Source organism: Parasteatoda tepidariorum, chromosome X2 (genome assembly GCF_043381705.1).
Source record: "Parasteatoda tepidariorum isolate YZ-2023 chromosome X2, CAS_Ptep_4.0, whole genome shotgun sequence".
In the NCBI taxonomy this organism is placed as follows: Eukaryota; Metazoa; Arthropoda; class Arachnida; order Araneae; family Theridiidae; genus Parasteatoda; species Parasteatoda tepidariorum.
The window spans coordinates 28,927,442-28,941,728 of NC_092215.1; the positions used below are offsets into that span (position 1 = coordinate 28,927,442).

Consider the following 14,287-nt stretch of genomic DNA (forward strand, 5'->3'; position numbering starts at 1 on the left):
TGACCTTACATTAGATCAACATTCTGATAAGTAGTTCTCCAGATAGCAGCACAGTTTGTCTGCGGCCAATAAATGAGCTATTAACATTCGAAACAACTTTATTTTTACAGTTAAAATGAATATTCCATTACATAATACAGTTACGATATTTAATTTAATATATAACTTCCTGGGCAGCTTTTTAATCAATTTAATATAATTCCAATGATTCCGCTAAAATGACCTTTATGAGAGGGTATATTGGCTCAATGTTTAAAGCACAATTTAATTTCAGAGGAATTATATAACTGAACCAACAGTGACTTAGTTAGTAGGGGGTGGGGCAAAAGAATATATCTGTCCCCAGGCGCAGCCTAAAGGAGTGTCAAATTTTTTGAAAAAAATTAAAACGAAATTCCAGAGTAAAATGTTTTTTTCTGCAAAATATGTCCAGTTTTATTTGCTAATAAAGTCTTCAAAATTTTATTCGATTTACCTAAAAATCAAACAGTCATTTTTACAGTCAAAAAATTAATCAATTATTATTTTTGACAAATTGAAGATATATTGAATGAAAAAAGTCTACAGAAAAAAAAAAGAAAGAAAAACCCTTATAATTCAATAAAAACACTAAACACAATCAGAAACATTTAAGTGTAATCGAAACTACATTAGTGACGTTAAATTAGCAACGTTAAATTTTAAACAGAATAAAATGAAAATTTATGATTTATCGAGTTATGTCTTAAAAATCTTTATGTAAAGTTGCAAAATTTAATTCTACGTAAATTTTTTTCTTAAAAAAAGAAAATAATAACAAGTGCAGTTGATTTAGGTTTTTACTTTATCTGAAACTTATATTTCATTAAAAGCCCCCTCTATTGCCGGTCATTGTAAGGGGGCATTGTAGGGGGCCATGTACTGTAAACATAAGTTACGCCTCTGTGTGCTAATTTAGCACTTGGAAGCAGTATTTTAAAAAGATCTCCTTTAGTAAAAAAATTATTCAAATTGTTAATAATTAAAAAAAAATTATATAAAATATAATATATGTAAATGAGCAGCTAGGATCGTTTCCGCCTTTTTGTAACGATAATTTTAATATTTTCTGAGTTTCTAATATAGTATGAAGTCTCATCAATTGCAATTCAAATCGAGTTTCTTAGAACATTAAATATCTTTATAGTTATGATACAAAATATAATTTTTTATAGGAAATTTATTAAACAACGTACATTAACAAAGCTAAGTAATAAGCTATCGAATCTCACGTACTTTAACAAAGCTAAGTAATAAGATCGATAGGTAATAAGCGATCTATCATAATTTGAGTTTTCAAGCACACTATTTTGGATGCTAGGCGAGAAAACGTAAGGAACTGTTGAAATCCGATAACAGCGAAAAAGGCGACAGTGATTACTTTCAAGTATAGAATTGATTGTAATTCGGTAATTCAATTTAGATTTTAATAACCTCGATAAATCCAAACAGTTGAATTAAATTTTATTTAACTTCTTATGTTTAGCTATAATATATTTAAAAGAAGAAAGGAAGAAAAAAAAGGCAATTAACCTTGAATAACTTAAGTAGTAATTGAGTTATTTTTACTTTATAAGCGGCACTCATCATAAACGTAACTCAAGGTTTTCGAAGAATGTGTTAAATAATTAACCTTAATTATTTACTGCTCTGTTATAAATTTCTCTCAAATGTCAGAATAATTTAAGTAATACTCAATGCATTTTTTTCCACATATTTATTAATTTATTATAAATGTACTGTTTATGTCGCATGTTCACCTGTTGAAAACCTAAAAAAAAATTATCAATAAAAAAAAAAAATTCAGATAATGTCAGAATTATTTACTGCTCTGTTATAAATTTCTCTCAAATGTCAGAATAATTTGAGTAATACTCAATGCATTTTCTTCCACATATTTATAAATTTATTATAAACGTACTGTTTCTGTAGTATGTTCACCTGTTAAAAACCCCAAAAAAAAGAAAAATCTAACTGACCTATTGAAATATTAAATTTCATTATCTTTTAAGTAGGTATAAAGTAAAGTATTTTTTATTTTATTGCTTACAAATTGTAAATTACACACACGAGCGCAGAACGTTGTAGGTTATAGCCACCAATATGATGAATACCTCCCCCCCCCAAAAAAAAAACTGACCACCTGAATAACTTTTGATCCAATGATCGGATCTTCACATTCTAAGACTCAACCTTAATGGTGTAAGGGGATGACCTCAATAATAAATTCAATAATGACCTCAATATGCTAATTAATTAGTGCGAACGATACTTTAAATTATGAAATCAGACACAAAAACGTACTTTCTCTGAATAAACACACCTTTTACTCGACGGATTCAGATTTTTGACCCCCAAGTTATTAGGGATAGCCGCAATTTGGGAAATATGGTCCCCATAGTTTGAAATATGGTCATGAGAGAGAGATCCAAAGTTTGAACCATATATCGTTAATTATACTTTTTTGCCTATTCCGTTTAGTCTCGGGAACTTTTTGAACGAATTGAAATATTTTTGCATACAATTATAAAATTTGTTTACCCAAAGATAATTTCATGCAAAAATAAATTTTGGTTAAAATTTATTATTTTATTTAAAAATAATCGAAGAAAACTTTGAATGGTAAGTTATACAGTTTTCTGAATAATTTGAAAGTAAATAATTTTACATGGCAAAATAAAAAATTTGAGCGAAATCGGTTGAATACTTCCCAAGAAATCGAATTCTAAAAAAGTCGTATATTTAAAATTCGATTTTTTTCAAGAACTTTTCAACCAATTTCGCTCGAATTTAATATTTCACCATGTAAAATTACGTACTTTAAAATTATGTAAGAAATTGTATACCCTAAATTCAAAATTTTTTCGACTAATATTAAATAAAATTATAAATATTAACTAAAATTTATTTTTTGCACGGAATTATCTTGGGTAAACGAATTTTATAATTGTATGTAAACATTTTTCAATTCGCTTAAAAGTACTCGAGATATAGCGAAATAAGCAAGAAGTAAAATTAACATCAAACTTTGGATCGCTCTCCTGACCAAATTATGGGGACCATATTTCCCAGATTGCGGCTACCCTCTATATAAAGGTGGTCAAAAATTTTAATCCGTTTAAAAAAAGGTATGTTTATAAAAAGAAAGTGCGTTTTTGTGGCTGATTTCGTAACTTAAAATATCATCTGCACTAATTAATTAATATATTTGAGGTCACCACCCTCGAAACTTTAAGATTGTATCGTAGAGCGTGAAGATCAGATCATTAGGTAAAAAATTATTCAGGGTGGTTCGTTTTTTTCTCACACTGTACAATAAATGTTATTTATTAATTTTTAGGTTAATCTTTAGCTTACTTGTTTGATGAGTGCTGGCATCTAGTTTAAAATAAACGAACTATCTCTAAACACATTACAAATACCCTGGTACTTCCATCTGGAGTATAGATTGAGAAATAATCATGATTCCCAGACAAGAGAAATAGATTGTTTTAATCTTTTTGGTGCGTTGCCTTTGAACACTCCAGTCTAAAAAGATCACGGGCACGAAAAATAGGGGGCGAAATTACACCGAGTCATTTTGGCGGGAGGAAGAAGGATGAGGTTAAAACATTACCTTTAATATCTCCATTAATCTGCAATATATCACATGTAAAACATTTAAAGTCATTCAGATTATTTAAAGAAATAACTTTCATGAATTTTATAACTTATTATGAAGCAAAAAGAAAGAAATTAAATAAAAACTTCATGGTTCGATATTGTTTCGAAAACGTTTCTCCATAGGCACTTATCACTTACAAAATTGGATGAACATTTACACATTTTTGAAATATTATTTAAAGAATATTCTGATATGAAAATGTCAATGGTGCTATCATTAGTTTTTAAGCTGTTTGTGATAGTTTTAGTTTTTTTTGGAATTTTTTTCCTCCCTTATTTCAGTTAAGCGAAAACTTTAAGTATAAAATTCGTTTTAATAAATCTTTTCCCCTCGTTTTTCAAAAGAATCTGCCAACCAAGAAATTTTAGTTTAGTTATCATTTCAATTAAAGAATTTGAAATTAATATTCATTTGAATAATTACGGAGAAATTTTGAAAATTTTTTCTCTCCGGTTGATCGATTGTAGAAAAGCGCGACGAGCTCTTTGCGCTAACTTGCAGCTTTATATTTACATTGGTGAAGCATATGGTTAAGGCTAGATAGATAGCAGAAAGTTGCAGTGAAAAGTCAAAAACGGTTTGTTGCTTGAAAAAATCTTCACCCGCATCCTTGTGGTTAAAACCAATTTCTGCCCTTCAGCTCAGATGTTTGTTTTACACCAATAAATTCTCTTGCTAATAAATGCTAATTTCTCTGAATTAAAATTAGTAGCAGCAACATAGTGAAATCAGTTCAAATACATTCTTACATTTTTAGCATATTGTTGGTGAGTTTTTTTAACATTTTATTTTGGACAGAGTTGAAAATACATGTTTAAGAAAATAGACATAGCTTGAAATACATGTTTTACAAAAATGAACATGATATTCCATTTTTTAAAACATGTATTACAAGCCAGCTGTGAGACATGATGGTTAGTGATTAAGGCACTGAACTGTCATTGTGAAGAACTGAGATACTAGTGGCGGCTTCAAGTCTAGCTTCAGATCAATGGATACCAGTCTGTCTGGGGTGCAAAAGTGGTTTGAGTACAATGCTGACCACACTGCCACAATCACATCGTGGATCACAAAATTGTGGCTCCCTGGCCCACAACCGTTGTTGTAAGAATGCTTTACTTTTTAGATTGCAAGCTGAGTCCGTTTCCTTGAACAAACATTTTGAAATGTGTATATTTTTTAAAACACGCATTTAAGGCCACATCCATTTATATAAAAATGCATTTTGAGCANTAGTTATTTGTGTTTCAAAGTCAGTAGCTATGCCAGCGCAATCAATACAGTTTCTCGTGGTAAAATTTGCAAGTACAAGAGATTCGTACTTTTTTTAAATATCTTGTTAACAATGAAGAAATGTATCTTGAAAGAATTAACAGATGAAAGTATATCTAATAACAAAACAAAATATAATAACAGAATATTTTTAATATTTTTTTTTTTGTGTGTGTGTGTGTGGGGGGGGTAGTTTGTTAGAGCGTTGCACCCCCTTTTAAATTTTTCTGCCGGCGCCCTTGCCTCTGAGTGTAGGAAAGGTGAAATAAGTCATTCATTCATTTTAATCACTCATTCAGCTTCTAAAATAATTTCCATTTTAAAGATATGAAACAATATTTTTATTGATATATATGGATAATTTTATAGATGTGTCAGAGGGATATTGACTAATTGGTCCCCACATTAAAAACAAATATAAATATTATTAGAGTTATCTTCAATTATGGAGTTTAATTAAATTGCCATAAATTTTTAAAAAGCCTAAGATCAGGACTGTTATATGTAACAGGGTGCGTAGCTAGATTTTTCATAAAAAAAAGCACCTTTTAAGTACTTTTTAAGCACTCAAAATATTTTTAATCACCTTTCAAAAAAAAAAATCATAACTAGGATCTGTGCAGTAACAAAATTTTTTTCCTAACCTTTTAAAGTTCCTAATTTATAAACATAAAATCAATAAAATTCAAAAACATTTTCAAAAACCTTACATAATTATGATAAAATAAATAGTTTCTGATAAATATTGCAGGGAAAATTATAAAAATCATGAATGTTTTGTAATTTAGAACGACAATCGATACGGCAAAGAAAAAATCTCTTCTTAAAGGATAAAAAATTAAGCACTTTTTACAAACACCAAATAAAAAAAGCACCTTCAAGGGCTTTTAAAAATGTAAATCAAAAATGAACATCTTTAAGCACTTTTTAAAAACGTTACACACCCATGTAATTGTTCTAAACCATCAACATGTTTACTTCAAGACAGCTAATTTTCTGATTCATGTAAAAACCTATTTTTGTGGAGACTAGGATTCCCTTGTTATTTATTATGTCAGCAACATATTACTGAAAATGATGTTTAAAACCAAATTTATACTTACTAGTCTTTAAAATTAAGATGATTTTCAAATCTGCTCGATTGTCTCAAGTAATACTGGACAGATTTTGATCAAATTTAGTTAGAACATAGGTTCATACAATATAATATACTAATCATTCAATATTTACACATGCACGAACCTACAAAACTTTCATCAGAGTTGTAGGTCTGAAGCAGTAATTAGAGAATCAAATAAAATATGGGTTAATAGGAAGTAGAAACTTCTTTTAAAAGATATACAAGCCTTGCATACCAATTTCAAACTGGAGATAAGGCAAGAGTTCATGTTGATATTAGTCTTACTAGTTCAGAAACATTGGTAGAGCAAGTTCCAATTGTCATCGCTAGAGGGTGCCTGAAGCGTTTCACAGGATTGAGGTCGCGTGATCTGTCTGGCTAATTCATCTGGCAAACATTCTTTCCCTAAAATCTTCAGCGGGATAAACTCTATAAGGTCATGCATTTTTGTCCAATAAATGGCAAATGCACCTCTGAAAAGGCAAATATAAGACCTCAAAACTTCATCCCCATACCTCACATTAGTTAAAAGCTTTATCAAATATAGGGAAGCGACTGTAGCCATTGAACATGATGCTTGACCAGACCACCATAATGGTCAATTTCTCAGACTTGAAGGGCAGATTCATGATTAAAATGGTTCATACTATCACATGATGAGAATCAGGATTACACAACTAGTTGAATTTTTCATGAAAATAGTAAACAATAACAAAGGGGTCTTGAAGATCAAAAATTTTGAATTAGATATCCTTTAATCTATACATATCCCAAAACTCTCATGGCCCATAAAAAAGTTTTAAACTTCAAGATTGATTGAGGAAATGTTTATCACGTATCCCCAATATTGCTAATAAATTAAATGAAGATATTTTAGAACTTGGAAATAATTCCCTTGATATATTTTAGTTAATTTCTTTACAATGGGAAAATGTCATATTTTTATTTCTTAAAAGTTTTATTTTATGTGTGAACTGTTAATCCCACATAAGAGATATATTTTTGAGTTATAAGAACTTGACAATTCTTTGGTTTCGCTTAGTCATTGCAGTAGCTTTTAAAATTATAGACATTTTATGCAGCTGGTGCATCTTAGTTATTCTTTTTAAGCCTTACCATCAATAATTCAATTGTGGCTCAAGTATTGAAGCAATGTCTTTCCCAAAGAGAAATGTGTATAATTGCATATTTAAATGAAATAAAAAAAAATAGCTCTGTTAATTATTAATTTGTGAACCTAAGTGTTTTCAAAATTTGTTCAAAAACTCTTTTTTTTAAAATATATCAAGTTTTTCAAGTTATGCATTAAAGTTTGGACTGAGCTTAATACAACACTACAATATAATGAATATAACACACATTATAACACTAGTTTTCCTTAGGGGGCAGGAGTAGTTATATCAAGCATTAATTTCATCATCAAAGAGATTGGTCAGGTGTAACATACAGCTGACTGAGAGAAAAATGCTTGTAAAATGATGGGATAAAATATATATTTTTAAATTATCATGGAACTAGAGCAATAGTATAGCCTTGCTTAGTCCCTTCAGGGAAGTAATAGTTTTGTTTATGGATAGTCTAGCAATAATTTAAGTTTCTGACAAATTTAAGCGTTTTTATAAACTTAAATTTGTCATTTGAGATATAAGCTACAGCTGAAAAAATAGAGATTTCAAAAATATTAAAAAAAAGCATGAGCAATACAATTAGGAAAAAGAGCTTTCAAGAGTAAAGAGTAAAAAAGCATCAATAAAAATTTCATACATAATTTCTGTAAGGGAAAGAACTATGTAGTGAGTGTAATATTTTGAAACAATTTTTACATTTTAGCAAAATGGCTTAGAAGATATCAAAAACTCATTGTAATTATAATCAAAATACAGCACAATAAACAATACACAAACAAATTTTATTAAATATCATAAACTAATGTACATAAAAAACAATATGTTTGTTTTATTGAAAATAGTCATTTAGTTTTGTCATCCAGTTAGTTACAGTCATCCAGTTTTGAAGAATTGTTTTGACTTAGGTTTTATTAAGTTCCTTCAGCTTCCTTCGTCTCTGAGATCTTTTGGAACTTCTTTGCATTATTGGAGGTGGGCCACTAGTTGAAGATTGACTGCTGCAGATTAAGAATAAACACTGTCACTATTTTTTTCCCTAATATATATTAGTAAATGATGTGATTAAAAAAATATTGAAAATGGATATTTTTTTTAGCTAAATTTGCAATATAACTAAGTAATGAAAAATATCATAATGCCTAGAGTCATGTTTATGAAAATTTTGGGGTGAAATCTGTTAAGCAAAACACATAGAAGTATAAAATTTCATGAAAAGAAAGTAGATAAATATTTATGTGCAAGGATAGTAAGTGATACTTCTAAGTTGCTTTTATAAATTTATTTAATAATTTGTATTATCTTTTCCCACTAATGCTAACTTGTTTGGAAAAATTTTGAAAATAATAATTGATTTTGTTGGGTAATACATACTCATTCTATTCGTTTTAAACTACTATACACAATCAATATAATATTGTAATGTGTAGTTTGGTCTTTATTAAATGAATGTTACTTTAATTATGAAATCTCAACAAAATGTTAAGGTTGAATAAATACAGAATGAAACCCTAACAAAACAACTACACATGGTTAAATGCAAGTAAACTTTGTCATAAAAAATTTCTAACTAAAATCAAAACCCTAATTTTTGATATATTTGTGCCTGAAATTCACCCTTCCTATAAAATCAGCATTAGCATAAAAAATTGGTCATGTGACACACATTCTCCTTAAAAGAGAAAATATTTATACAATCAACTTTATTATGTAATCAACTTACGCATAACCATCCGACTTAGAAGAGCTGTCAGTAACCGCAATAACATCATATTGACCAGACTGAGTAATGAGTGCTGTTAGCTGAAAGAAAAAAAAACATAAGTATGTTTATAATGATACATATGATATGCATAATGAATACATCAAAAGAAATCAAATAATAATACTGTGTCAAATATTAATAATATTCAGAGCTGGTATAAGATAGGAAGAAAAACGGGAAACTAAATAAATAGTATGTATGTTCCCTAGCGCATACAACAATTCTATGTACATACCTCTATGATATTTAGCAAAAGGAAGTAAAATAATAAATTTTTCTCATTCCACCTATTGTAACATTATTGAAAATGCAAATTCACCTTTGAGGATATTTTTTTAACAGCCATAATTTAATTTTACTTCATACTTTAATTTTAAAACCATCATATTTGAAAAGTTAATGAGAGTTAATTGTTGCAGTTTCTGTTTCACCCAGATTTTTCTAAAAAAAATTCTTTTTTTGAATATAACTGAATAAAAAATCTGAAGATAAATAAAATAAGAGGATTAATCGGGAAATTTATAAAAAATTTCTCTATGAAAAGATAAATGTCCAGAAGTTATAAAAATGTCTCACTGCACTATGCTCCATTTTTACAATTGTGTCTTCTATTATGCATTACAAAATAGTGAGAAGCATAGAGGTGAAAAAGGAGTTATTCCACTATTATAACCAAAGAATGAAATTGCAATTTTTTTAGAAATGTCAAAGGAAATATCTCCAAAAAAAGAAACTTGAGAAGTGAATTTTTTAAGCATTTGCTTTCCAAGCCTAGATGGTATTTCTTTTGTAATCACTTTTTTTAATGAAATCTTTATTAATAATGTTCTTATTTTATTTCTGTATGATAAAGAATGTACTTAAATTAAAAAGAAATATTTTTGCAACAATTTGTTCTAACATTTCATCAGTTCTTATATTTTTCGTGAAATGTATATATATATATGTTCCTCAATGATTAAAATTTGAGAGATTATTTACATTATCTCTCAAATTTTAATTGAATTAACACGTTTCTTGAGATATTAATTCTTTAATATAAGTAAGTGTAAAACTGTTTACAACTAAGTGAAATTGTATGTTTTTGAAAAATTCTCATAACTCATCATTCACATATATATCTGAATGAATATAGTTCCAATAATAATTTTCATATTTGATTTCTTTGTAACAGTTTAACAAGTGTTTGGTGTCTGAATTTTATATGGGTATGCTTCATGCAAAATCTCCTTAACTACAGCAACAGTTTCAATGATTGTGATCATACATAATGTACAATAAAATGATATAATGTACAACAAAACGATATAGTCAACAAAAACCAGTGTCACACTTATGTTTGTAGCAGGGTTGGCATTCTGTCAGGAAGAACCTATTTCTTCAAGGAGATTGGAAGATAGGGGAAAAATCAGAAGACACTTTAAGAAATGGAAGAAATAAAAAATATTCATACATAATTGTTTAACAATGACTATTTAATAAATAGTTCGAATTGAAGACAAATAAATTCACTATCTAGAGGAAATCAAAAATGACTTTCAATCTTTTATTGTCACCAGAGAGTCAAATTTTTATGAAAGTAGTAGCCATAAACTAATAACACGTTGGCAAAAATGTGGTGATTTGTGACAGTTTATACTTTGATTAATAAAATAGTTTTTAAAAAAAGTTATTTAAATTTACAATAAAAATCTGACATTTCATATGCAACAACATAACATTTCAGACAGAAATTTGAATAATGCATTTGAGTATTTACTTTTAACGCAATGATTCTATCGATTTATTTAGCAATTATAGCAATAATTTTCCACATAGTTTTTAAAATCTGATATTTTTAATACAATATTATTTATTACAACAACTGAAACGAAACACACATTTGAATTTTGAAGAAATCTTGTCGTCAATCTTTATTTCGGTAGTTATTATTATGAATTTCATGATTTTTGTAATCTGATGATAATTCACAAAATGTGAACAAGGAAATAATTAGTGGCCCCCAACAAATGTAAGAATATCTCTCGTAACGCTAGAATAAAAAAAATTACATATTCAGCTAAAAAAAATAAATGCAGTTTTTTTTTGGCAAACACAGCGTTTTTGTTATTTTAAATTAGTAGCATATATTGTTATTATTAAAAGTATCTTGCAGAGAGATAATAGTGCTAGACAGTTATTTCGCAGTAAGTTCGAAAAAATTCTGCCACAGGGGCACAGTTTATGTTTTTCTAAAAATCAAAGAAAATCTTTTTAAGAAAAAATGCAATTCTGAAAATTTAAAAAAAAAAAAACTCATAAAAATATTATTTACACATATATATTTATCATAAACTAAGAAAGAATTTTCAATCATATAAAGGTAAGCAAAATTATTTATCGAACATTAATGTGCAATAGCACGTAAAAGAATTTTGCAAACATGTGTCTTGAAAGAAAATAAAGACTATCTTTTACTGCAGATATTGTACTAAGCAACAGCCTAATTTGAGTGAATACTTACATGCTTAATGATGAATATGAATTTTTGCCTCTGCATGCAACTTTTTCACTTTTTTTTAAACATTTAACATGTATTAGAGTGCCAGTAACATCACTGTAGAGATTTTAAAAACAACATAAAAAGAGTATTTTCTAATAAAGGTTGATAAGGAGTAAAACTTGATTTTTATGAATGAAATATGTTTTTAGATGCATAATGGTAAACTCAGATACATACTATAACAGAATATTTTTAAAAATAATCATAGTTACGTAAAAACACAATAAGTTTTTACATAACTATGATTATTTGCTATGATTTGATGTGATTGGGTGTCAACATAGTCAATCAAACAATTTTCATTTTTTAACATACTATGGAAGTATATTTGATAATATTGCAACATATATATAAAAAATATATGTGAAAAAAATTCACATATTCATTTAGTTAAATGAAAAGGCTTCATTCCTTCTGCTATTATTAGTTAATCTGACCTGGAGTTAATATTTTTTCACTACTGACAACATAAATAGAAACTCTCATTCATTAACAACTAATAAGAAAATACAGTAAACAAATTATACTTACTGTTTGAGATTTTCCATTGTGATCAAAATTTTCTAAAGACTTTTGAGAAATAGATGAATCTAAAATAAAACATTCAGTTAAATTCAAGAAATAGAATAAAATAAAAAGTTTTATAAAACTAATAACAGCAAATGAACTAAGCCATTATTCATAAAATTTAAGTTTTAACACAATGAAATTAGGAGAAGCTTAACAATTTAAACTCATTTTCTTGGACTTCATCAAAAGATAGTGAATTTTAAATTATGTATCACCAACTTTAAAAGAGTGCAACAACAAGGACATAAATTGATTTATTACTTAGTAATTTAATAATAAGATTAAGTATCTTCTACTTTTAATCTGCCCTAAATATCCATCATGATGTCTTTGATACATAACTTTTTTTTAAAACAAACTAGAACTATTCTTTTAAATAAACATTAAGCGTTCATTTTTTACTGTATCAGAGAACAATACATCCATCAGGAGAAAAATAATTGTATGATAATAATAATAAAAAAAACAAAGTTTAATTCCAAAAATCATTCCCCTAATTATCTTTTTCTGAGTTGTTTAATGGAAAGAATGCAGCTCTTTTTTACTTAAAAAGAACCAAAAAGAGTGTTGCAATGTAAAATGATTTTGCACTCCAGCACTGGATAAGGTCAGCAGAATAGATAAAACTTTTTTAATTTAAGTATCTTGATTATAAAGATAAAATTCTTAACTTTTCTAATTGTCAAATATCAAATTTTACTAAAATATGACTAACTTGCTTTATGATATTAAGCAGTTTTTAGCAACAGCACAAAATTTGATATAACATTCAAAACTATTGAAGAAACAGCAATGTTCTTTAAGGAAGATGAGCTATGATATATGACATAATTTTATTTCTGGTCAAGTTATTGATCTTGACCAAAGTTAGCAAAAAAAAAAAATAATAATACTTGTAATAATAATAACAATAAAACAATTTGAAAAATTTAATGACTGAAAACAACTGACTTACAACTTACAACTGACAGTTAGCTTATTTGCAAAACAATATACAAAAATACCTGGATGCTTTCCTTTCTGTTCAAAGATAATAATTGAAATATAGCCAAATTATTAATAAGTTTTTATCATTAATTTTTACAATGCATAAAAACCAGACATAATGGAGACATGATTGAACATTATAATGTTTTTTTTTTGCACTGGCTTTGTACAGGGTTAAAATTTTTTTAAAAAAATTTTGTAGAAAAATAAATTAAATTGCTCATACACTAATGAACTTAAATGTAAAAATACAAAGTATAATATGAGAGTTTTCAAACAAAATAAAAGCATACAAACATGACATTTTTCCAAATTAAAGAACTAAATATTACCCGATTCATATAAATGACCAATAGTTTTTCTTTCATGTGAATAAGAATTTGGTGAATATTTTCTTGCCATATCTTCTTGNAAGGTTTTTAAAAAAAAAAAAAAAAAAAAAAAAAAAACACATTTACTAGATAATTAAACCAATTAATTTTAGAATTTAAATTAAAAAATTTCAAAAAGCAAAATAATAACAATAAAATAAAATTAAGCATCAAAGTTAAGATTTTTGTTATCTGGGTATGAACATAATTTTTGGATTTAATAACTAAGTGCATGAATAGCAGATTGGTAAGAAGTAGTGGCCAAGTAAGTTATAGCCAAATAAATCAATTGAGTGGTTGAAAACCCTTGAGATACACTGGAATAGCTGTCCAGACTCCAATTTACCTCTGCATTTTACCATAACATACAATAATTATATGACTTAGGCTTAAAAAATTATTTCAGTATGTTTGTAATAATAAATCAAGAAACTTAGTTGGTTTCAGCTTAAAAAAAAAGATATTAGGTTGACTGCCATTAAGTATAATATTTAACAGATAAATGATGTAATAGTACATATTTACTTTAAGCAGTGGTGCAGTTTAAGGGAGGGTTTGGGGGTCAAAACCCCCTCTCAAATTAAACATCACTTCTTGATTAATTAAGAGTTGTATGGTAAGTAGGATGCCCCTCGAACATACATTAAAATTACGCCACTCACTTTAAGTGAAAAAGAGAAACCATTTAGACACAACCAGACGAGAAACTAAATATTCAAAAATTTAAACTAGAAGATAGAATGTAAAGCCAAGATTTTGATGAAATGGTATAGTTACTCTACTAAAATCTTATGTCAAAATTATAATGCTTGAAAATGCCAAAAATGAAAAACTTTTGTCAACTAAATAGATAA

General features: G+C 27.5%; 1 protein-coding gene across 1 annotated transcript; it reads right to left on the reverse strand.

Moving 5' to 3' along the window:
* Positions 1 to 7,962: 7,962 nt before the first annotated feature.
* On the reverse strand, positions 7,963 to 13,467 carry LOC122268332 (uncharacterized). Its single transcript, XM_043041036.2, has 4 exons — positions 13,395 to 13,467; positions 12,037 to 12,095; positions 8,922 to 9,001; positions 7,963 to 8,199 (listed from the first exon to the last, which is right to left on the reverse strand). The coding sequence occupies exons 1-4, from the start codon at positions 13,462 to 13,464 to the stop codon at positions 8,103 to 8,105; spliced, it is 306 nt and encodes a 101-aa protein (XP_042896970.1). The 5' UTR covers positions 13,465 to 13,467; the 3' UTR covers positions 7,963 to 8,102.
* Positions 13,468 to 14,287: the final 820 nt, after the last annotated feature.

Coding starts and splice junctions, on each gene's coding strand:
- LOC122268332 (XM_043041036.2), bottom strand. CDS start 13,464: ATGGCAAGAAAATATTCACCAAATTCTTATTCACATGAAAGAAAAACT. Junction 9,002..12,036: donor ACAATGGAAAATCTCAAACA/GTAAGTATAATT, acceptor TTTTTCTTTCAG/CTAACAGCACTCATTACTCA. Junction 8,200..8,921: donor TCTAAGTCGGATGGTTATGC/GTAAGTTGATTA, acceptor CTTAATCTGCAG/CAGTCAATCTTCAACTAGTG.